Source organism: Sciurus vulgaris, assembly GCF_902686455.1.
Source record: "Sciurus vulgaris genome assembly, chromosome: 14".
Classification (NCBI taxonomy): Eukaryota; Metazoa; Chordata; class Mammalia; order Rodentia; family Sciuridae; genus Sciurus; species Sciurus vulgaris.
In genome coordinates, this window is record NC_136475.1 from 53,502,058 (window position 1) to 53,527,996 (window position 25,939).

At 35.9% G+C, this 25,939-nt stretch overlaps 2 protein-coding genes across 4 annotated transcripts in view; one reads left to right on the forward strand and one right to left on the reverse strand.

Moving 5' to 3' along the window:
* The first annotated feature begins 20 nt into the window (after positions 1-20).
* Positions 21-25,939, forward strand: part of ASB3 (ankyrin repeat and SOCS box containing 3) — a 95,947-nt gene continuing 70,028 nt past the window's right edge. The window contains exons 1-2 of one of the 3 annotated variants that reach the window (XM_079110229.1): positions 21-175; positions 21,271-21,479. In XM_079110229.1, the coding sequence (XP_078966355.1) occupies positions 21,284-21,479 (196 nt within the window). In that variant the 5' untranslated portion in view covers positions 21-175; positions 21,271-21,283. The other 2 variants (XM_079110230.1, XM_079110231.1) reach the window with 2 other exon arrangements.
* CHAC2 (ChaC glutathione specific gamma-glutamylcyclotransferase 2) lies at positions 6,873-16,655 on the reverse strand. The gene is made up of 3 exons (XM_079110243.1): positions 16,391-16,655; positions 9,122-9,157; positions 6,873-8,050 (listed from the first exon to the last, which is right to left on the reverse strand). The coding sequence occupies exons 1-3, from the start codon at positions 16,523-16,525 to the stop codon at positions 7,667-7,669; spliced, it is 555 nt and encodes a 184-aa protein (XP_078966369.1). The 5' UTR covers positions 16,526-16,655; the 3' UTR covers positions 6,873-7,666.

Below are 25,939 nucleotides of genomic sequence, written 5' to 3' on the forward strand. Positions count from 1 at the left end.
CGGGGCCGAGGAGCGATCTGCCTACGGAAGCCGGGACGCCGGCCGCGTTTCTGTGGTTTCCTACAACTGCAACCTGGCGGTGGTGCTGGAATGTGGTGGGCTTTGGGGACCTGACGCTCAGTGGGTTGGTCTCAGATCAGCCTTTTCGGCAAAAAAGTGGCCGCACGGCGAACTGGTGAGTTTTAGTGGCACCGGCTGCTTCTTTTGGCCTCCTACTCGACTCTCCAAGTGGGTGGGCGGTGGCTTGGCCCGCACTGTCGTGAGAGCGGGAAGTGTGAGCCCAGCGAGTGCTGTTCCCAAGATGAGAAAATTTTAGGTAGCGGTGGGAGGTGGAAGGGACTGTCTTCCTCCCTCATCTACACTTACTTTGCTTTTCTTTTCCTATTTGTACACTCGCCTTTCCCTCCTGAAGCTTCTCTCCGCCTCTTCTGCTGTGGGCTGTGGTCATTTAGGTACTTAGTAGCTTCTGATCATGCAGGGCGGTTTGTTCAGCTTCTGCTGCCCTGTGTTTAGGGAAACCTGCTGTCCCCCACGACAAGAATACTGTGGTCCTCCAGGGTTGGCATGGACCGAGACTGGTGGGGGAAGGCAACCAGACATTGCAGTCCCTACATTTTTACCTCACTTGGGGCTCCTCCATCCCAGGATTGAAATGTTGGGTGGTTATTTTTATCATGGAAGCTGATAAATTTCTTTAAATAGGGGTCAGGGCCAGGCGAATGTGAAGTTATGAGCTAGGTCGTGTCAGACTCATTCCAAAATTAGACAAAAAGTCTTGGTTTCTTCTACCTCTCTTTAAAAAAATTTTTACATTATCCGTTTTAATCTCCACCATGATAGGTTGTACAATGTTGGTCATTGTCCTGCTGGAGAGTGGGAGAAGCTAGACTGTCGTGCTACTTGGACCTCTTCTCCAAATTTAGACGAAACAAAAAAGGAAGAGTAGTCCATTTTTCATCTCTATAACTTTTCTTTTAGCAGTATTAAAGACAACCCCTAGTGTTCCAGAACCGATTGTTGTTCATTGATTTACTTAGCACTTCATGCTCATGTGTGTGTCTCTGACCATTAAGATTGGTGAAAAAGGCACAGTTCAGCAAGGTAGATTGAACAAACGATTGCAAACTAGTGTAGTAGTAATAAATTAGTTAACATTTATTTAAACATTTACTCTGTGCTAAGTACTAATATAAGAACTGTCTAAGTGTTATGTCATAACCTCTATGAGGCAGGTACTATAGATTATACAGTTTAGGGATATTAGGGTAGAGATAAAAAGAAGGAAGTGAGAAACTTGGGTTGGTTGGAAAGACTTCCTAGGAGAGATGACTATACAACTGGGGTTTTAAGAATTTACAGGAGTTTGTTAGGCAGATGGGGAAGTGCATTTTAAGTGTAGTTGACCTAGATGGTCCATTAGGGCTCTTCTAGGATGGGTAAGATGGAATCAGCAGCAGGAGACTGGCAGTATGGAGGAAGAGGGGGTCAGTTCAGAGAAGATTGCATAGGTCTTGTGGAAGTGTGCGCGCTTTATTCAGTAGGTCAGACCTTCTGTTTTACATTGTAGTCACCTGAGGTGACACCTGTTTCTCATATATACAAGGTGTATAAAGAATAATTCCAGGTGAATTAAGTATTCATTTATTTATTGTAATTTATTTTTTGTGGGGTGTTGGGTATCAACAAGACACCCCTGGTGTCTTGTGCAGGCAAGCGATGTATCACTGAGCTATGCCCCTAGCCTGGATTAAATGTTTAAATGAACAAGAACAACAAAAAAAAAAATAGAAAACTTAGGGGAGTATTTGAATAATATTGGTGTTAAGATAGGAAATCCTAAAACCAGGGAAGAATTGTTTCTGACCAATAAAAATGAAAAATTTTTGTATGACTCTGTTTTACTCTTTGAGACTACAGAGATTGACTCTGCTGTCAGTGGAGCTTATGATTAAGTAAGAGGACTTAATGATTTCTGGCATAAATAAATGCTGCAGAGAAACTAAAGTCATGTGAAAGAAAACATGCAGGATGTGTTGTTTTTGTTAGGTGGTCAGGAGGAGGTGACAAGGATGAGGATAAGTAAGTGACTGTTGAACGTGGCAACATGAAGAGGAGCAGAAGGAAAAATAGGCCTGATTGGATTGGAGTGAAATGGAGGACTTACTAAGGTGTATATTAATAAAAACCATATTCTTTTGTATTCTAGCAGAGTTGAGAACAGGGCTTCTCAATCTTGGCACTATTGGTAGTTTGAGCTGGGTGATTCTTTGTTGTGGAGTATTATCCTGTGTGTTGTATGACGTTCAATAGTATCTTGGCTTATGTTCAGTAGATGCCAGTAGCAACCCTTGGCTCTCCCCACCTCCCCCAATTTGGGACACTAAAAAATGTCTGCAGACATTTCCAGATGTCCCCTGCTAAGTGACCTGGGTTGAGAACCACTGGTTTAGACTCTTGAGTAAAAAGCATGACTATTAATGATGAATTTTTAGGCATCAACTGGGTGGGAAAATGTTCAGGGATAAGCAGAGAACCTTTTGTTTTTGCATTCCAGAACTTATACAGCTGTTTATTACATTTGCAATTTAAATAGTGAATACCTACTTTGCCTTTAATGTAAGTGGTCCTGCATTTAATCTTTAATGATTCATCAGTCACTTAATATTACCTTGCACTGATGTTATTATTATGCATGTCAGTTATCATCATAGAGCATTTTGGATATAAAGGTGTGGAAGATTATCCAAAATTTATATCAATTCAAAAATCATAGCCTAGAATTGGTTATTTTGAAAACATATTACTTCTTTTAGTAGTCTCTTGACTTTTACCTCTTTCCCTTCTTTCTCCTTGATACAAAGAAGAGGTTGGGAAGAAGAATTTATAGCAGTGCTTTATATATCAGATCCATAAGCCTGAGAGCAAGGGACCTTCCTTAGATAATGTGAGCATGTGATAGGCTGACGGATCTGGCTCCATGAGAATGTTATAGGCCAGACTCTAAGGGAAATGACCAAACAGACTCCATTTTGCTCTGAGACTCCATGTTATGTAGGAAATAAGCTTCTCCCATGGGAACATCCCGCCTCTGTGCCCATCATCAGTTACTTAGTGTGACATGTTTAACAATACAGAATGATAATTCCTATGTAAAGAAAAATTGCTCTCTTTTGATTCCTATTGCTTCTGAACAATGTACCATGTGAATAGTGATTGTGTGGATATTAGTAACCATTCTTCAGTTTGTACCTAGGTAAGGCTCTTTTTGACCCACTTCCCCCTCTGTCGATGATCTCATGATGTTAATGTGTAATTTCGAATCATAGCAATGGACACTTATGAACCCTTACAACCCTGTCGTTGGGGCTGTCCTCCCAATAGCCATTTTTTGGGGCATTGTGTGAGACAGTCAGCCAGCTGACTTAATAAAGACTCTCAAATTTGGACTTCTCAGTGGTGATCAGTCTGTTCTTAAGTTGCGCCCCATAACAAGCATTAGCCAATATCTTCCTCTAATACTACCTTCAGAGGAACTCCATGCAGTGAAGTCTTGAAATACATAATGAAATGATTCAGGTTGTGGGAGCTGAGTGAACTAGACTGAATATTCCTGATGTAAAAAGTTTTGCTCTAATTTTCTCCCTATGTGTGGTGGTAAGCTGTGATCTACCCCTCAATCTCTTAACCCCCTTCTCTCTGAAACTGTTCCTCAGGACTTTTACCCTAAATTTAGCCTGAGGAGTGTTTTTTTTTTTTTTTTGGTATGGGGTATGTTGAACCCAGGGGCACTTAACCACTGAGCCACATCCCCAGCCCTTTTTTAATTTTATTTGGAGTCAGGGTCACAGTAAATTGTTTAGGGCTTTGATAAGTTGCTGAGGCGAGTCTTGAACTTGAAATCCTCTTGCCTTAGTCTCCCAGTTGCTGGGATTACAGGCGTGTGCCACCATGCCTGGCTCTGAGGAGTAATTGATGGAAGGAAGGGTAGATGTCCTAAGAAAAAAATTCAGGCTCCTGGAATTTCTTTAGCTACTCCCTGAAATAAAGAGTTGAACCTTTTATCATGCTAAGTGAAATAAGAGAATCCTAAAAAACTAAAGACGGAATGTTTTCTCTGATAAGCGACGCTGCCCATAATGGGGAGTGGTTAGGGAAGAATGAATTTTGGTTTATGCAGAGGGGATTGGGGATGGGAAGGACAGTAGAATGAGACAGATATTATTACCCTATACGTATGTTTGAAAACAATTTAATAAAAGTAACTGTAGCACTTTTTCTAGGAAAAAAAAATAGTTGCACATTCTAATGAGTGGGCAGCTGTGTGTGTGTGTGTGTGTGTGTGTGTGTGTGTGTGTGTGTGTGTGTGTGTGTGTGTGTAGATTGATATTTACCTCTTTGGTCTTAATGAAACTTTTTACTAATTTAAAAAATAGGAATTAAAAACTTAAAACATGTTTCTAATTAAAAAAAATACCCAATTTATTTGAATGAGCTCTTCCTTAGGATCAGTGTCTCATGACTTTGGGAACTGCTTTTCCAAGTGGTGTCTGAATTTATTCTGGGTAGAATTTCCCACTCCTTTTAGCTGTTCCAGGTGAGTGAATCTCATCTTTAGTATTCAGGATAGATATATACACAGAAACATAGATACAGATGCGTACACTATTCTGACATTATCAGGTATGACTTGAATTTATATGCCAGTATCACAGTACTTTATTCAATTTTGCGGGTATTTTTTAAAATCTACCAGAGACCTCTACATTCTTACAGTTTCCCCCTGAATATTTGTTATCCTATTTTATTCTCATGAATATCAGCATCACAAGTTACCATTTTTATATGATCATTGAATTTTGAGTATTTTTTCCCAAGTAGCTTAGTGAATTATTATTTATAAGTGTTTCTCTAGGTAAATAATCACTTCCAGGAAATAATGGCAATATGTGTTATACTGTTTTTATTTTGTTATACTTCTGATGTCTTTCTATTTCTAAATGTGTTGGATGGAATATCCAGAATGATGTTAAGTAATAGCAGTGATATGTTTTTAATTTCCTTCTGACTCTCAAGCCAAGGCTTATAGGATTTGTAATCATGAGAATTATGCTGATTTGGACATTTAAAATAAATCATGGCATATTAAGAAAAAAGTTCCTTTTCTAAATGTAGGGTTTACACTCATAGTTTTCTTGATTTCTAAAATGTTAACACCTAGCAAACATTTCTGTGAGGACTGAGAGCCTCAGTTTCATGTGTATGTAATTAGGGCAGAATTCAAGAAAATGGTTTGAAATTTAGATTTTGCGTGCTGTAAAGAAAGTCTTGCAGCTTTGCTAGGAAGACTTATATTGTAGATAATTTTGTGCCAGAGTTAATAGTTCTTCCTAACTTGAAGACTCCAGACCCCAGCTTCTCTCTCCTTTAGTACTGTTTAACTTTCTCCATTTTATTCAGGTTTCTGCCCATCCTAATGAAAACTCCTGGGCTCTTTGGAATATAGCTTTTCTATGAATGTTGGTGGTAACCATGAATGTATTCATAGATTTTCTAGTCTAACTTCTAACTGAAAGCCTAGACAGACATACAATGGAGATCCCCCAAATAACCCATTTTTGTAACCTAATCATACATGTTAAATGGTAGAAGAATCACTTTGGTAAGTCCCAAACTCCTTTGGGCCTTGATTTGTTTGTAAAGTGAAAAGCTGGTCCTCTGTATTGACCTACGTGACTGACTGAGCTTGTAGCCTGCCAATCTTGGATATGCTTATATTTGTGGGAATAGAAGTATCTGTCAAAATTAACTTTTTTGTATATTGTTACATACTGTATCATTATACAAATATATGAAACTTTTTTATTCCTGGGGAAAAGATGCAGGGTGGTGGAAATGGTTAAGTTCATGTGGGTTTTAGCAGTTCAAGAGAGATCTGGGACTGGGGTTGTGGCTCAGTGGTAGAGTGCTTGCCTAGCATGTGTGAGACGCTGGGTTTGATTCTTAGCACCGCATGTAAATAAATGAATAAAAAGAAGGGTCTATCGACATCTTAAAAAATATTTTAAAAAAAGATCTGATTTCAGCCATTTGCTAGCTGTGTAACTGAGTGCAAGTTACTGTGGAAGCAAGCTCAGAGGAGTTATCCAAAAAAATGGGACATATGCTTCCATATGTGAAGTGCCTAGGGCAGCCTATGTATCCTAGATATTAATAAATGTTAGTTTCTATTCTTTAATATTAGACATGTAAAATGCCTTTCAGAAAATTAAAAATTTAAAATATTAGACAATATTTTAAATGGTTACTAAGAGGCTAATAAATAGAAAAACAGGAAAGAACAACTGTTCCTACTACTTAGGACAACAGTAATTTGTGTGAAAAACTAGTCATGTGTGGATTTGAGGAATTTTGTAATAAGTCTTGTTAGATTTAACATGATACTGAAATTTATTTTATGTTGGAAGATTCTAGAGACTATATTGCGAAATTACCTATAATCATGAATAACCTGTTTTAACTCTTGAATTAGGGCTTATTCTACGTGAGGTAATAATTTTAAATATTTGTCTCCTACTTGAGTAATAGCACAAATACAGTTGATACTCCTATTTAGGTGACAAGATTCAGGAAAGAAAATAAAGTTGTATAGCAGATAATTGGGTAATGCGACTTAATTTTTTAAAGAATTACAATTCCAGAGTCTATTTCAAACACACAGATTTCATTATACACATGTTTATATATGTTTCTGTTAATCTGTAATTATCAACCCATCCCTTTTTTTTTCCATCACAGTATAAATACAAATCGAATGACATTTTCATTAGTGGATGTGATTTGTACTATTATTTTGTATTGTTTAGCTTAATGAGTTTTTTTTCTATATAGTGTAATGCATTTATTCAAAAAAGGAGAGGTACAGCAGACTAAAATTCCAAGAATATTTTTATAATAGAAAAATGCCAATTTCTTTTGGCCTAAATTTGAAATTCTCATTTTATACCTGAATAACAAGGAAATTCACATTCAAGGCTGAAATATTATCTATATTAACATGAATTTCTAATTGCACATTATTTTAAGCTTACATATTTTTAAACCATGGTTATAGAATTATTTTATAGGAACATATTAAAGATATCTTATAATATTTATTGGACTTTTGGCTTAATTCTCTTTAACCTCAAAATAGTATTGTAAAATGAAACAAGATTATTTTTACTCTGATACAAACAAGAACTGAACCAAGTCTTTGTATATTTCTATATTTCTCTTCTTGAAAAATATGGAATGCTTCACAAATTTGCCTGTTATTCTTGTGCAGGGGCCATGCTAATCTTCTTTGTATTCCAATTTTAGAATATGTGCTACTGAAGTGAGCACTTTGTATATTTCTTAAGAACTCACTTGTGATGTTCAGTATCACATAGTTAGGAGATCATTCTATCATTAAAACTTGAATTTTTTTCTTTCTCTATATTCCAATCTTCTGAATATAAATGTTTCAGGACACTTGCAATTAAACTATACATTTAGATGATATCCTGGCTATAACATTAAAAATAATAAGATCTTCAAGTAAACACTTTCAAAATATTGCCATTGTATGCTGAAGTGATTCTCTGAAGACTAAATGCTCTATTTGGATAAGTTAATGATTAGGTCTTTAGATGCAACTGAGGTTCTGTTTTTCTTCTAAACGTTCCTTTACTAATTTTTCCAAGGAGAAAAGATGCTCATCTGCATCTTCTGGTACAAGGCTTCTAATAGAATTTGCAAGTTCAAAAAGATACTCTGTATTTCTTCCACTTGGACCAGCTGCATTAAAAATTTGTTCAGCAATGTCTTCCAGAGGGGCAGGACCAAGATAATTGGGATTATCACATGTTCCAATATATAATAGCACACTGAATGGTTTTGTTGTGGGATCTTTTGGATAAAAAATGACTGTTATGTTTCTGTAGCCTCCTTTCTCTCTGAAGTCAAGGTATGCTTTTACTTCTTCCTCTTTTCCTACTGGCAGTTTGTAAGCAACACCCCATACACAACCCTGTTGGAAAATGAAAAGAACACACTAGTTAGTATTTATAAGCCTAATCCAAACAGGTAAAGATGTGTTATATCTAAAAAAAATCTTGTATAGGCAGAAGAAAATGCAGTTGTTTTGCCTTAATAGTGCACTGAAGAGATGTATACTAAACAATAAAGGAAATCAGCATTTAAAAAAAATCCATCTGAATAAATAATTTCTTTGTATCATAAGCACACCATATTTATCTCTAAAATTTTTAAATCAGATCTTTTTGGTAAACTAATGGGACTGAAATGAAAATTTCAGGTTTTCATTGGATCATTAAGAAATTCTGTAGAAGCATTTGTTTATTAATACTGTTTGATTAGAAGTTATAGTTACCAGCTAAAGCTGTTTTTGTAAATGCTTTTCCTAGTGTAAATTATGAAAGCATTTCCTAATCTATACCATTATTAATCTGTTCTTGGTAGCTGCTTGATTTTTGTATATAAAGTCCTTTGCAAAATTGAATCTTTAGATCCATAATATAAAATTTTGGATCTGTATGCCAACAGAATGATTAAAAATATTTAAGAAACTGAGGACTGTCATTTAAGAGTTCTGACACTTCAAACATGTTAAAAAACAGAAGTCTTTCTGATAAAATTAGGCAATAGAGAAAGTGAGAATTCCTGACTTAGTTTTCTGCTGAAAATATTAGATTCCTAGCAAATTGGAAGACAGATTTCATGGTTACATTTGATTCTGAGTGGCAGTGTGGCTATTTGTGGACTATCTCTATTAATGTCAAAGGGGACCACAAAATTCTCAGACAACAAACTTTAAAAAAATTCATCAAAATGAGACAATATGCCATTTGCTTGTATTTTGTTGTTACCTTGCATTCTGCGTTCTAACTTTTCCCACTGGCCTAATTTTCTACAAACATGGAAAACAAAGCCAAACAACCCACAACAAATACAGAAGAGGTCTAGACTTAGTGTAGTTTCAATAGTCTGAAAACTATTAATAGAATTTAATTAGAACGGAGAAACAGCTCAACATTTTATATGATTAAAGGCTATATAAAAAGGAATAATTATACCATACCCCAGGATCTTCAACAAGAGTCACAACTCTTCCAGGCTGTTTTAAAAAAGGTAAAAAAAAAAAAAAAAATAATAATTTTTTTTTCTGAATCAAATAACCAAGCATTAGTGACTTAATGTTGATATGGAATATTTTAAGTATATTTGCTCTAAGGACTTTTTTAAAATGTGAAGTTTTTTTTTTTTTTTTTTTTGTACCAGGGAGGTTAACCACTGAGCAACATTTCCAGAACCATTTAAAAATTTTTTATTTAGAAAGGGTCTCACTAAATTGCTGAGGCTGGTTTTGATCCTCCTGCCTCTAGGATTATAGGCATCTGCCCCCCAAGCCTGGCAAAATGTACTCATTTTTAAAGATGAATTTTAAAGTGAACTTTGTAAGAGAATCTACCTTTATTCCAAATTAGAACAGCCTTTATAAAATATTTCCATTAATTTATATGTATTAGGTGTATTCATTTAAAAATATTAAAGAACAGCAGTGATTAGGCTTATGTAGAATGAAAAGCAAATAAAAGCAGCAATTATAAATAAAAATTCTGGTTTTCCCCTTGAGAAAAAAGAGATTTTAAATATTTTATTAGGGAAAAATATAGATAATCCAGGGTACTTTCCTATAAGGAAGTATTTTTCAAACTTTGACCAGGTCCCCGAAGGACTTGTAAACACATAGGCCACACCTCTAGGTCTGAAGCCTGAGAATGTTCATTTGTAATCCACTTCCCATGTGATTCCAATGAAATGACAGTGGGTACATACTTTGAGAACTACTGCTAATAGGTATATATTAAGAGGAATCAAGTGCAAGTGAACAAGTGACTTGCACTTCTGAGTTATGAAGGGCCTTTACTTTTCTACATACAGCAATAGGTGCTTCAAGGTAGGCATCCCTTTTATATTGCTAAATGAATTGTACATGACCCAAGTGAGAGGTTAATATTATAACGTCTATCCAGGGCTGCAGATGTAGCTTAGGGCTAGAGCGCTTGCCTAACGTATTTGAGACACTGGATTTGATCCTCAGTACCACATAAAAATAAGTAAATAAGGGTATAAAAATACAATAACATTAAAAAAGACAAGAACTGGTCTATCCATGTAGTTCTTCTTATATGGAACAGTTAGACCACTTGTGTTCTAGCCAATTTTATTTTTCCATGTGGGTTTTAACACAGTTTAAGTTATATTCCATGTATATGTAGTATGTCAAAATATACTCTACTATCTAAAAAGAACAACAACAACAAAAAGCCACAGCCACAGGGATAAACAGCTAGTAGACCACAAGAAGCAACCTGAGAAACGATGGAATTAAGAAATGATGGCATTTCAGAAAGATTTTCTTAAAGTAAGCTTCCTGTACTGCTATGTCCCTGTTTAGAGATAGCTCATACAGAGACCTGTCACATCAAGGTTTATTGTTGCTACATTTTTCTTTTAGTTTTTATTTTCTACTATCCACATCTTATCTTCCTCAGCATGACTAATGTTTTCCTGTGAAACTTAAGTGATCATGGGAGATGGGTATTTCTAAAAGACTGTGAAAACCTCATAAGAAAATCACTGTACCATACTGACCTGATGTAAGATGGAATAATAAAAACTAGGTACTCTGAGGCCCTCACCCAAAAGACACTTGACTTTGTATCATTCCACTTGAAATAAGATATTATCAAGTCAAAACAAATTTTAGGGGCTGGGGAGATAGCTCAGTTGGTAAAGTGCTTGCCTTGCAAGCACAGGGCCCTGGGTTCGATCCCCAGCACTGCCAAAAAAAAAAAAAATTTATTTGTTGTTTCATTTCAGTGCTGAAAAATTAATGTTCACTTATAAATTGAAAGCCTTAGAGAGTATTCCATAATTTAAGTCACAAAAGTGTCTTAAGCCAAAGTAAGCTTTTCTTTTTTCTTTTATTTTTTGAGTACACATAGTACTTGGGTTCATTTTGACAAAATAATACATGCAAGGAATTTGATTTTGATCCCCATTCTCCCCACCTTTCCTTTCCCTCCTCCTTCCCTCCTTCCCTCCCTCCCTCTCTCCCCATACTCTTTCTCTTTTCTGTTGATTTTCCTTTCACTCCTTTATTTTTGATTCATATTACTACATATGTATACACAGGTGAAATTCTTTTTGGTATGTAAGCTTTTCTTTATGAAATTCTTGCCTAGTGCCAAAGGCTGCCTACTGACATGTTAACATCATTAGCAAGAATGCTGAGTTGCAAGCCACAATTTTCCCTGCATCTATGCCTAATGACTGACACACAGCCTAAATTATTCAGATAATTTGTGTCATCTTTGTTCTATTTCCTTCTTGTCTTTATCCATTTATATAAAGAATTTATACTCAGAGGACACATGGGATTTTGAATTATGATTTCTCATTTATTTGTATTTTCCTGTTAGTCTTATACATTTTAATAGCTGCATAATATTTGAAATTGATGAACTATAAATTAAACATTCTTGTGTTCTTGGACATTTAAATTTTTATTTGTTTTCAATTTAAGATAATGCTATGATGAGGATACATATATTGGTGTGACTCATGAAGTATTGTCACATTACTTCTAATTCCTTTCAAATTTAAAGTGAAATTTTTGGTTCTTGCTTTCAAGACTTTATACTTCTGGAATACAAACCAACATGCCAAATAACTAGAGAATACTTGAGCGCTAAGATACACGGTATTTATTAACTATTTAGTAAGAATTCTGAGTTTTAGGTGGCTTGAAAGACAAAATTCTTGCCAAAAAGCATAATGAATTGTGATTTATGAATAAAGGCCCAGAGGCAGGAGGAGAACAGGCCAGGTATTTGACTTTAGCAGAGGGTCCCCTATGTACAGGAGATGATTCAGAAAGATGACTTGGTGAAGTTAAAGAGTCGGATTTAAAAAGTTAAAGAGCAAAGTTGAGGGGACTAGGGGTGTAGTTCAGGGGTTAGGGTGCTTGCATTTATGAGGTCCTGTGTTTAAAAAAAAAAAAAAAAAAAAAAGAAAAATGTAGAGTTTAATTCAGGGATAATGGAAATAAGCCACTAATATTTGGGAGAAACAGGAAATAAGGAGCTACTATGGCATTTGAGTATAAGGTGGCTAGTATAATAAGTTCGGTTTCTCTCCAGTCTGTTGGGCCCAAAATGATTTTCTGGCTTTGAATTTTTCAGGGCTGTTATATTCTACAGGATATAATCAAAGTTATTTAGCACGACTTAACTACAAACCTCATTTCTTCCCACTTGCCCCCTCAAGATGTACTGAATTATTTAAAACTCTTATAAATATTCAGTTCTTTGAATATACTGGTGCCTATTGTGTACGGAATGCCCTTCCCTGCTTCTGTTTGCATAGCATGTCTGGCCACTCCCTCCATAAAGTTTTGGCTCATTTCCTAGGTAGATTTATCTGCTTGTTCTCAGAATACTCTTAATGCTTCTTCTTCTTCTTTTTTTTTTTTTTTAAATAATTTTTTTTGTAGTTGTAGATGGACAGAATGCCTTTAGTTTATTTGTTTATTTTTATGTGGTGCTAATAAGGATTGAACCCAGTGCCTCACACATACTAAGCAATTGCTCTGCCACTGAACTACAGTCCCAGCCCTTAATGCCTCTTTTATTCCAAGTAGTTTGTTTGCACAGGTGTCTCCTACTTGTGTAGGTACTCAGTTGTAATTGTTGAAAGGAAAAAGTGGGGTAGTTTTGAATTGAGCTGTGGTAGGTGAAACAAAAAAATGTGGGGAGTCATTTTAAGGGTAAATATGTGTAATCTTGTGACTCTTAATGAATGATACAGACATGGACTACTGAAACTATTGATAGATTTACTTAAAAATATTTTCTAAACCTTGAGCTCTTTGTTAAGATAAATGTTATTGAGAAACTATAAATTTGTAAATTCACTTAAGTGGATTTTGGGGGGGCAATGAAACTGAAGAAGGGGATGGAGAATGAAATGAGAGTTATGGTGGGTGTTTTATTAGGGTAATGAGTAATGTTTCTGATTCAAAAGAAAGATTAGGGATTTAGTGAATGCAGTTTGACTCTCCCACTGAACTATTTTATTCGCTTTTTTTTTGAGATTGTAATATATTCTTTTTGTAGGGGAAATTATTTCCCTTTTAAATAAAATCTTTTGGTGAGAAACTGCCAGTTTTGTTATACATAAATGAGATTATTAATTAAACTTAGAAGGAAATTAATATTTAATGAAGCTAAAAAAGCAAAATTTAATAAAGCAAGTATGTTCAGTATTTTTCCTATAGAAGTCACGTTGTACTATGTGGAAAAGAGCATAACAATTGTATATTTATTAATTAATAATGATGCCTTTCTGATGAGTAACTTACTAGGGTATGTTGTAAAAAAACAGCTAATGTCCTAAATAGTATGTAAGTCATTCTAATTTGCTAGATATTTCTCTAGTCATTTGTGTCATTGTTTCTCAAACAATTAACATTAAAATAAACCTGGCAATACATTTTAATAAAAAATGTGAAACAAATTATGATTTTTTTTCTAGGTTTTTTTTTTTGTGGGGGGGGGTTCTGGGGATTGAACCCAGGGGCACCTTATTACTGAACTACATCCCCAGCCCTTTTTATTTTTTATTTTGAGACAGGGTCTTACTAAATTGCTGAGGACCTTGCTAAGTTGCTGAGGCTGGCCTTGAACTTGTGATCCTCCTGCCTCAAGCCTCCCAAATCTTGGGGATTACAGGCATGTACCACCACACCCAGCTCTATCTAGTTTTTTAACAGAACACCAGGAAAAGGTTTAGTACTTAGATTTTTCTTTAATTAGCAAGGATGAATTCTTTTAAAGATGGAAAATTGTTAGCCAATGCAGTTTTTCTCTTTCTATATTTCAGTAATTATTATTAGTATTTTCTAAGTACTGAGAATCACAGAGACACTCTTAATACTAAGCTACATCCTCACTCTTTTTAATTTTTATTTTGAGACAGGGTCTCACCAAATTGCCCAGGCTGGCTTCCAGCTTATAATTCTCCTGCCTACCAAGTAGGTGTGCCTGGCTTACTTCAGTAAATTTAAGTACAAAGAGATACTGGCTTTTAGAGTTCCTTCAAGAAGCATGTTCTGTGCTAGGTGCACTGGGGCACACATGTAATCCCAGCAGGAGGCCAAGGCAGGAGAATTGCAAGTTTAAGACCAGCCCCAGCAACTTAGGAGGCCCTAGGCAACTCAGCAAGACCTTGTCTCCAAATAAAGAAATATTAGATAGATAGATAGATAGATAGATAGATAGATAGATAGATAGATAGATAGATAGATAGATAGATAGATTAGATAGATAGATAGATAGATAGATTAGATAGATAGATAGATAGGACTGGGGGTGCAGCTCAGTGGTAAAGCACCCAGGGGTTCAATCCCCAGTACCAAAGAAAAAGCATGAACTGTTGTATTGATTAGACAGTTTCTTCTTATCAGTCTCACAGTATACATATCTTAGGGTACTATATAACAAACATACATTTTGGTTGAGACCAGAGTAGTAAAATATGCTATTAAAACCACATACATACATACATATTTAAAATTTGGTGTTAAAATGAAAGCCTGGGCTAAGGCTTTCTTTTCAGAATGGCAATTTTAAGTGCTCATATAAAAACTGGAAACTTAAAGAATAATTTATTTAGCTTATTTTTTAAAATGTTTTAAATATTGTTGTATAACATTTTTAGAAATACTTGGATCATGTTTCTCTTAGCCTATAAAGGCAGTTGCCCAAGCCACTCCCCCCTTTTCAAGTTATTTTGTCCTTGTTCCAGTAGGCCAGTCTACCTTACAGCCAAGTTCTTAATTGATTTTAATTCTATGCCATACACGCTATTTTAGAATCTCTTCCCTTTCCACACTGCACTGTTTCTTTGGAATTAACCTTAAACCCTTCCTCTGTCTGATTTCCAGCATTTTAAATACCATGCTTTTAAGTCAATATTAATTTGTTTTTAAAACAATAATCAAGCTTCGGTCCTCAGCACTGCCAAAATCATCATCACCATCACCATCAAGCTCATATAAATCTTACAGAGGACACAGAAGACATAGAAGCAAACAAGAATACACTCCTTCAAAAGTTAAGAGGCTAACCCAAGCCGGGCTCAGTGGCGAATGCCTTTAATCCCAGCGGCTCTGGAGGCAGAGACATGGAGGACCAGCCTCAGCAATTTAGCGAGGCGCTAAGCATCTCAGTGAGACCCTGTCTCTAAATAAAATACAAAAAAGGTCTGGGGATGTGGCTCAGTGGTTGAGTGTCCCTGAGTTCAATCTTTAGTATCTGCCCACCCCACCAAAAATTAGGAAGCTAACCAAACAGTTCAATCCCTGGTACCCGCCCATCCCACCAAAAGTTAGGAGGCTAACCAAAGTAAGTGTCCAAGTTTCTGGAGTTACAATTATCACAAATTTGGTTTTCTTCATGGATTAGTTTTGTAGCCAATATGAGGCTTATTTGCATAGATAGATAGCTGCTTCTAATTCTCTGAATACATTGAGTAGAATGTCTTTTTATGACTGAAAAAAATCAAAGAACTTTTTATTTCACATTTAGTATTTTGGAGAAATATCAAATATCAATGTTTCTATCAAGAAAGAAACATTAAATAATGCTGCTTTGGTACTGTTGCTAATATAATAAACAGGGGACTTCATTTAACTTCGCGGTTACCTGACAACTAAAATGATCAAAGTGAGCTATATAACTGGGTAAAATTGTGGAAACCACATCTGTGATGTTAGGTTTTATAAAATAGTTGGAAGGATATTTTAAAAACCGTAGAATGTAACACGCACGTTTAAACCCAAACCAGTGAAAATCTGGCAGAATGCAGAAATGCCAACAAACTTATTGAGAAAAAGCTGAATTTGCAAGTTTACTATTTCACCTCCATGGTGACATAAAATTTCATTTTCTCTCCACTATTCTGTTTTTGGCAGAGACTGCCAAGAAATGGAGTCCCCTTCCCGGGAATATTAGTCTAGTGAGAGCTTATGTGCTTGTGCCCTTACTTTTCGCCTCAAGAAACTAATCGCCAGCATCTTAACCGGCTTCAAAGGAGTGTTCCTGTTTGGGAGAGAAGTAGTGGGCAGGTGGCCGAGGAAGATGCATAGATAACAACGGCTTTACCCCTGACCCACGTGCTCGGCCCTCGGGAAGCGTTTGGGTGTGGGTCCCCTGCAGACCGGCCTGGAGCGGGGGGAAGGTAGTCTGGGGGCTGTAAGTGTGGGAGCTGACTGGCTTCTCACCTTGCCGGGGACCCCGCGGTGGTCGGTGCTGCCCTGCCAGAAGCGCCTGCTGTAGTCTGTGATGTATCCAACCAGCTTGTCCTGATAAGGGAAGTCCACCTTCCAGATCAGAGACCCGTAACCAAAAACCCACATCTTATGGTGGCTCCTGTTCCCTGGTGGTGGTAGTGGCGGCGGCGGCCGGCTCTCGGCTGTGGTCTTCGCCGCCGCCAGGGACTGCAGCCTTCAGGAGGCAAGTAACCGGCTGCGTGGGGCGCAGGCGCGATGGCTGCGTTGCAGCTTGGGGCGCAAAGCATACTGGGGTTGTAGTCCAAGGAAAGTTGTCCGACTCCGTTTTAGTTGGCATTATTTTTTCCTTAACTCTAGGGGTCAAGAATCTTCGATCTTCCGTGTATTAAACAATGAAGCATTCTGTAGCCTTTGTTAATCGCCATGACCTTCTCTAGTGCGCATGTCCTGAGGACTACAACACCCACAATCCTTTTCGGAGACCGGTGGCTCCGAAGTTGGGACTATGTTTTTCTAATCCCCGAGGCGACGGAGAGGAGGAAGGGCCGGCATGGTGTCCGGGATTGTCCAGATAGGGGTACAAGTACTGCCACCAGAGTTGACACGTAGAAAGGCTTGTTTTCATGCTTTGAAAATTTATATCTGCGGGTATGAGAGCAACCTGAGGAGCTAAAGCTGGAAATGAAATCCATATTTGACTTTATGAACTTGTAATAATATCTGCCCATTTGCCTTTTAAATGAAAGCAGGCGTTACACCTGTGAACTTTTTTTCAATGCAAGTTGTTTACATGTTTACATTTTACACGAAAGATAACCTTCATCCTTTAGTATTTTCTGTGGCTTATTTAGAAAGCCACAAAAGTTCTTAATTTTGGAGTTGGGGAATTTACAGAAACGGTACAAAATTTCTGGGAAGAAATTCTATAGCTCTTGTGAATTTTTTGAAAGGGGTTAAGGATATTAAGAAAAGTTGAAATCTGGTGGTTAGAGCTATGCCTCCAAAATATATTCTAGGAAGTTCACTTTGAGCTATCATGGCTGTCAGTGTATGTGCAAATAGAAGCCTTACCAAATTCTTGCTTTTTCTTGAGGATTTCTAACTATTTCATTGTCTTTAGTGTTATTAGAGGAGAATGCTGAAACACCCAAGTACAGAAACGATTGTTCATGTTCTCAAGGAGAAATCAGCAGAAGCTACTTAAAGAAAAACTTAAAGAATAAGAAGGTTTTCGTATTTTCTCTAAGTTGTAGTTTCATATTGCCTGGAATGGTTGTTTTCCCCACACTCTTCCTTTCTTTGGAAAATTTCAAATACACGGAAAAAAAAAAAAAAGAAAAAGAAAAAATAAGTGCAATGAGTATCCATATACCCTCCATGTAGTTCCAATAATTAATGGTTGGCAAGGTTCCAATTTTTTTTGTTTATTCTTATTTATTTGTGCTATTTGGGTCTTGTACTTGGGCCTTTCTACCACTGGGCTATGTCCTCAGTCCTTTTTATTTTGAGTTAGACTTTCTCTAAGTTGTGTAGTGTAGTCTAGCATTGAATTCATGATCCTTCTACCTCAGCCTCCCTGGGATTATAGGTATGCACCACCACATCCTGCTTATATATTTCTTAAAATTTAAAACGTTTGAAGTAAGTTGCCTGTCTTATTTCCATATTATTGCTAACTACTTCTGAATGCATCTTTTAAGAGGACACATTTTCCTTATACCCACAATGCCATTATCATATCTAAGAAAATTAATGATTAACATCTTCAAATACTGGTTCTATAACTTTCCTTAATTATTTAAAAAATTTTTTTTCCCCTCAGAATATTCTGAATCCAATTGAGGTTTTCATTTTTGTTTTGAACTGTGCTGGGGATCCATGCTGGGGATCTGACCCAGGGCCTTGTACCTGCTAGGCAAACACTTTACCACCAAGCTACACCCCCAACTGCCAGTTGAGATTTATATATTGCATTTGCTTGACTGTACTGTAAGCCTAAACAAGGAGATTCTGCAAAAGGAGGAAATATAGTTTACTAACATTTAGCTACTAAGTATTAGGAGTTGAAAGGAATGATCCTGCTATTAAAGCACTTTTTTTTTTTTTTTTTGCCTCTCCCTTCTTTAAGAAAGTGAAAGAATGCCAGGTACAGTGGCTCATGCCTGTAATCCCAGTGGCTCAGAGGCTGAGGTAGGAGGATGATAAGTTCAAAGCCGGCTTCACCAATTTAGTGAGGTCCTAAGCAACTTAGTGAAACCCTGTCTCAAAATAAAAAATAAAAATATGGCTGGGGATGTGGCTCAGTGGTTAAGCGCCCCTGGGTCCAATCCCTGGTACCCAAAACAAAAGGAAACAAAACAAAAACCACTTAAGATAGCATATAATTATACAATATAATATGATCATACAGTATGATATAACAATATAATAATAATGCAAATAGTAATAATAAATAATGAATATTAAGATTATCAATAACATAAAATAATAAAATAATAAAAATAATTATGCAAATAATGCAAATTAATATTTTAAATATATATACATATATATATATATATATATATATATATATATATATATAAAGCTCTAGATTAGGATTTCCCACCTATTTTTATGTGCCTGTGTTAGTTTTATTGAAACATTCATAGACTTGAAAACTTAGGGCTTAATGGGATTTAAGCTACTTTAGTAATCTCATTTTCCTACTGTTCTTTTTTTAACCTAATCCTTCTTCCAAAGTGAACTAATCATTTCCCTTACTCACTGTCCCTTACTTACCCTTGCTTATTCATTTCCACATTTTGGTTATACCTTTCCTTCTGCCTAGGAGTATTCTGTTCATTATCTCATTTTCAAATCTTCCATATCATTTAAGGCACACCTCCTATCCCTTATCAAGCTGAAGCAGATTCTTTGATTTCTGTGGCTCTTAATCTGTATTTCTTTTATGTATTTTCATTTTCTTTCTTTTTTAAAAAATTTTTCTTTTTTTTTTTTTTTGCCGTGCTGGGGATTGAACCCAGGGCCTTGTGTTTACAAGGCAAGCACTCTACCGACTGAGCTATCTCCCCAGCCCTTAAATTTATTTTTAATCTTAAGACAATTATTAGGGCCTTACCAAGTTGCTGAGGCTGACCTCAAACTTGTGATCCTCCTACCTTAGCCTTCTGAGTCATTGGGATTAAAGGTAGGTATGTTTGTCACCATGCCTGGCTGTCTTTTCCACTTTTTTTTGTACCAGGGATTGAACCCAGGAGTGCTTAACAACTGAGCCACATTCCTAGTTCTTTTCATTTTTTATTTTGAAACAGGATCTCACTAAGTTGCTGAGACTGGCTTTGAACTCTCCATCCTCTTGCCTCAGCCTCCCAAGCCAAGCCACTGGGATTACAGGCGTGTACCACTGGGCCCCAGTGTCACTTTATATCTTGAATCATATATATTTATCATTTCTACTAGGCTGTAAACAACTTGAGATAGAAACTATGTCACTGTTATCTTTGTATACCTCCCAGGGCTGATCATCTAGTTGGTGCTTAATATATAACTGGTAGTTGTATAATTAAGTGTTCAGTAATAAATGTCTGCACTTATTCTAGTAATAGACTAGTTGATAGAATAATCCATTGCTAGCGTTAGCTGTTTAGCTTGCTACAGAATCAACTTGTGCAGTTACAGCTTTATATTTAAAGGTGACCACGGTTTAGTTTAAATTTGTATAGGAAATGTTATGCACTTTCTTTTAATCTCTTTACTAAAACCTTCTTTTTCTGGATAAATTACTTAGAGTGTGGTTCTTGAAAATTTTCACCTGTATTGGGCTAGACATATTGGCATTTTCTGCCTACCTTCTCTAAGATCATTAGAGAAACTGTGAAGTATCTGATGTGGTGGCACTGGACTATAATCCCTGCAACATGGGAGACTGAGGCAGGAGACAACTTAGATCCTGTCTCAAAATTAAATTAAAAGGGCTGGGAATTTTTATTTGGAAAATTTTTTTCACTTAAAAAAAGAAAAATTAAAATATGGTATGGGAATATTATTGAGAAGGACTACTCCTTAGGAAGTAATTGTTGCTCTGAGAATCCTGAATACAAGCCCAACCTGCTTTCTAATGTCAATAAAAAATTATCTTTGTGAGAAAGTCATAAACTGAGCTATACTTAATTCTGGATGCAGGGGAACTTGAAGTGACTTTTGAAGGGAGATGATGAGTAGGGCAGTAGTTCTTTAAAAAATTTTCTGTGCTAGTTTATGAAAGAAAGCTCAGTTTTTTGTGGCTGTTCTTTGTTTTTTTCAGTGTATTCAGTCAGTGGGTCTATTTCATCGAGACCAAAGAACCTGATTAGGACCATAGGAGCAGGAACATTAAAATGACTGCTTATTTTTGTTCTTCTCAATAATTGCCCTTCACTTCTTTTAAAAACTGTTTTAGGTTCAGCTGTTTCCTGTAGAGGGCTATATGTAGAAGCTAGGCATAACTGGTAGTTAAATGGTCCTATCTGCCTAATAGAATATACATTTCTATTAACTAGAAATATTTAGCCTTCTCGACAGCAGAGTTCCAGAGAGTACATTTTGGTGGGATATGAATAGGAGCAGAAGCCTGCTGGGAAGAGCTACCCAGATACTTCTGGAGGAAGAAGAAAGAACACTTAAAAGTTCCTTGGTATTTTAAATAGAAACATTTCAAGGAGTACTGATTTGAGAGACTCCTGATTTAGGCTGTAGCAGAGGCTGTGTGGCATGACAGTAGATTTCTCTCTGGTCATGTGGAAGGTGCTAAACAGGCCCACTGTGACCTGCTAATCTCTAAGAATGGGGTGTTGCTTTATTGACCATAGTATTTCTACCTTGTTTTGTAGATTGGTCAAAAGAATGGATTTTACAGAGGCTTACTCGGACACATGCTCTACTGTTGGACTTGCTGCCAGGGAAGGCAATGTTAAAATCTTAAGGAAACTGCTCAAAAAGGGCCGTAGCACTGATGTTGCTGATAACAGGGGATGGATGCCAATTCACGAAGCAGCTTATCACAACTCTGTAGAATGTTTGCGGATGTTAATTCATGCAGGTAAAGTACATTCAAGGTATGGGAGGCTGCTCCTACACGCTGGATTAATAAAACACAAAATGATAGCAATACAGGTGGTATTTGTTTCCTTTTCTGTAATTCTAAAATAACTGCCTTATCTATTGAGATTGGCAAGACTACCTGTTTTGGATTATGTGAGCATAATGTTCCATCTAAACATCTATAAATATTGTCCTTTATGTGGAAATGCTTGTGCCTTGCTTACTTTTATGGACTGTGCTAGGTGATGTGGCAGAATTAGTCTGTTGTTTTTGTTTTTTGGTACCAGGGATTGAACCCAGGGGTGCTTAACCACTGAGCCACATCCCCAGCCTTTTTTAAAAAAATATTTTATTAGAGACTGGGTCTCATTGAGTTGCTTAGGGCCTTGTTAAGTTGCTGAGACTGGGTTTGAACTTGCAATCCTCCTGTCTTAGTCTCCCAGGTCACTGGGATTATAGGCGTGCATGCCTGGTTTAGTCTGCTGTTTTAATTTAAGCATTTGGTCGTTACTAATCATATTTTTTCTTTCTTCCTTTCCAAACGAAAGGAATGGTGCTGCTGAATTGAAGTTGAGTGTTTTGTTTGAATTAGTCCTTTTTTCTTTCTTTTGAAACACTTTTAGTTCCTTAATTTTGGGAAACTTTCCTATTACTTGGACTTTGTATTTTGCAGAGGATACAGTAGGGCATGAATCATGTTCTGCCTTCATGATGCTTATATTCCTGTCAAGGGAGACAGATAATAAATACCTAAACAATTAAATAAGAATATTTCAAAAGGTAAAATTGTTGTGAAGAAAATAAAACAGTAGTGGGACAAAAAGTAATGTTGTGGTGTCCCATATCTTTGCAACACTGTGTTCGGTAACTTCATGCTTGTAGCTTGTGATCATCTATCTCGGGATTTATTTATACTAGAGAAGTCAACTGGTGCTACACACTGGGTTTAAATCTTAATCAACACACTGCTAAGTGAAGGGCATGGACTAAAGAAGAGGTTCTGACACTCAGGAGAAGGTGGATGGGAAGAAAACTAATAGTGATTGTGCAATGATTTCTAAGTTACTGTACTAGATGCTTGATTTACATTATTTATCTAGTATATAAATACTGTTAGAGGCCCTATTATACTTATTCTTCTTTTATTGATAAAAAGACCAAGACTCACAGAAATCAACTTGTCAAAGGTTACTAATAAACTAAGGTATTTAATAATAAACAAAGGTATTTGATTTGAACCCACTTCTGATGCTAAAGCTCTTGTTTTTTCCTACTAGATCCCGCTTCTAACATTTAATTGAAGAAAACATTTATTGTATTAATTTAAACTGAAGTTGAATATAATACTCCATGTTGTAATACTTACTAAGCCATTTACATTTCAGTGTTAAAGATTTAAATTCTTTTCTTTCTTGTGTACTTCCAACCATGCATAACTACTTAAAATTTAGATTTCTGGGGTCCATTGCTTATCAGAACTACTAATCATTACCTTGTGGACAGAAAAGGAGATAATCCTTACTTTTTTTTTTTTTTAGTAGTGATTTTATTTTCTTTTCACTTTTTTTTATTTTTAAATTTTATCAGGCAAGGGAAAACAAGGCTTAATCCTCAAGTCAATACAGGAAGTTTGTCAAGACTACTTTTAAGTTACATGTTTTAGAGGCTATTGTATACGAGATGAATGTTTAAATATAACTAGGAAAATAAATTTTATGCTTCAAATTTCAAAAGCTTAAGATATGTTTGGAAAACCCTGTTTGAAGTTAACTATAAAGCTTGAGTTCTCATATTATCTCTACTGACAAAGACATGAGTTTGAATGTTCTTTTCTAGTCTAAAAGCTCATTCCCAATATACTGTTATATCACTTGTCCACATCAGAATAGTAATGTGTATATTACAGATTTTTTTCCCTTAGCTGCTGAGTGATCGTGGGTATGCTTTTGAATAAAGGTGTTTGAATTGGCTGTTCAGGTTCATCTATATTTTCTTTTAGAAATTTTAAATAACAACTTTATCATCAATGGTTATCCTTTTTCTGAGCTTGATGTTTTTGGAGGGTAGGATAGCCACACATAGTTAGCTATATGAATAGTTGTTATAAATGGTTAAATATCATTTTCTAGCTCTTTTTGTATTAAAATTGGACATTATGAATTAAACTTCAGGTAATCTTAATTTATGAGTATTATGTTTGCAGGATTAGAATAGGGGTAGGAAGATAGGAAGTAGGGTTTGTAGAAGGTGGGGAAGCAGCTATATAAATTACTTTAGGAGATAGTGACATTTTGAGTCTCAGTCTTCAGTGAACCTGGTTATTTTCTATAGCATCCCTAGAGCTGGAGCTAACGTTCAGAAATCATATTGGGTTATCTGTTTCACCAACTAGAAAAACCATATTAGAATGAGGCAGAAGGCTAGATAGCCTGTTGGGTGCTGTAAAAAATATTAAATTTTAGTTTTAAAATTATTTTTAAAATAATTTATATTTTTACTTTAATTAAATTTTTTGGTGGTTCTGGAAATTGAATGCAGGCCTTGTACATACTAAATAAGCATTCGACCACTGAGATACACTCTGAGGCCATATTTATGGGGTATCATGTGATATTTCAGTACATATATACATTGTGTAATGTTTAAATCAGATTAAACATATCTCCTCAAGCATTTATTATTTCTTTATGGTGAAAATATCCAAAATCTTCTAGAACTTTGAGATATATAGTACATTATTGTTTTCTATAGCCAGAGGTTTTATAAAATGATTATGAAGTACAAACGTTTTTAGTCTTGAAGAGTGAAGCAAGAATACCTTTTTGTCCTGTTGGGCCCACAACAGATTGCATTTCTTCTGTTCAATAATGAGAATAGCATTCATTTTTTTTTTTTTTTTTTTGTAGGGGGGTACCGGGGATTGAACTCAGGGGCACTCAACCCCTCAGCCACATTCCCAGCCCTATTTTGTATTTTATTTAGAGACAGGGTCTCACTGAGTTGTTTGTGTCTCGCTTTTGCTGAGGCTGGCTTTCAATTTGCAATCCTCATGCCTGGACTCCCGAGCTGCTGGGATTACAGGTGTATGCTGACTGAGAATAACATTCTTAAATTAGTTCCAGTTAACCTGGTAGTGTGGGTTAATCTTACTAGTTCCCAGAGCAAGTTTGACATTTCTTTTTACTGTGCTTTGTTTGAGTCATAATTCTCTTGTCATCTATGGCTCAATTGGTATATATAAAACTATCTTTTAATATATAATTTCTACCTTTCTGAACAACTTGCTTTTTTTTTTCCCATGTTGGGTCTGGTGCATGTTAGTCAAGTTCTGTACCATTGAGCTATTTCCTCAGCTCTACCCTGAACAACTTTCTAATATTAGTAAACTGCCAGAAATTCCTAGAAGATAATTAGTGCGCTCAAGTAATGTGCTCAGGCCAGCACAAAGAATGGAATGTTTGAAGGTTTTTATCTGTTTCTTCAATTTAGATCTTGGATCTATTCTGAAAACAGTATATGGTCTTTTCCCTTAAGTTAGAAAAGAACATTCCAGTATGTGTGAATTACATAGAAATTTAGAATACATATGTATATTTTTCACTTTGTCAGTCTGTTTAAAGTATAAGTATTTAACAAATCAACTTGCCTTCTTTTCTGTATTAGAAATTTGGTGTAATGTATATTGAGATCTCATGAATCTTATCATCTTGGAACGTAGTAGTAGTCTTCAGTGGTAACAATGTCACTCCATTTAAAGCATTTGTTGAAAAAGTTCACTTAAAAATCTCACAATGAATGAGAACATAAATCTAACAGGTACTTTTTTTCTTATAACTTTCTTGGTTTGTTTTTATTTTTTTAATGCGGTGAGGTTCAAGTCTCACACATGCTAGGCATGTGCTTTGCTTTACCACTGTCCCATAATCCCAGCCCCTAACAGATACTTTTTTTTTTTTTTTTTTTTTAATTTGGTGGTGCTGGGGTTTGAACCCAGGGCCTTGTGTATACTAGGCAAACACTCTACCAACTGAGCTATATCCTCAGCCCCTCACAGATACTTTTATCTAGCAAATAGGTCATCTGCTTGTAGTAATTTTATTTAGTTCATGTTAAATATACTGTAATACAAGACAGTAACAGATGCTAGAGATCTTAAATAAAGCAGTGAAATATAGTAATTATGGTTGGATGGGTTCTAGTGACTCTACCACTTTTTTGGTGTGATGTTGGACAGGTCTTTTAATCCCTTAATGATTTACTTGTTCATCTGTAACGTACAAATATTCCATTGTTTTAGCTCAGGCCACAAATCCTGAGACATCCTATTCCTTCTTGTACCTCATATTCCTCATCCAATTCTTGAACAGTAAATTCTTATGTTTATGTGTCTTATATACCTATGAAGATGTACACACACAAACACATACATGCACAATCAGTCCATTTCTCACTACTATT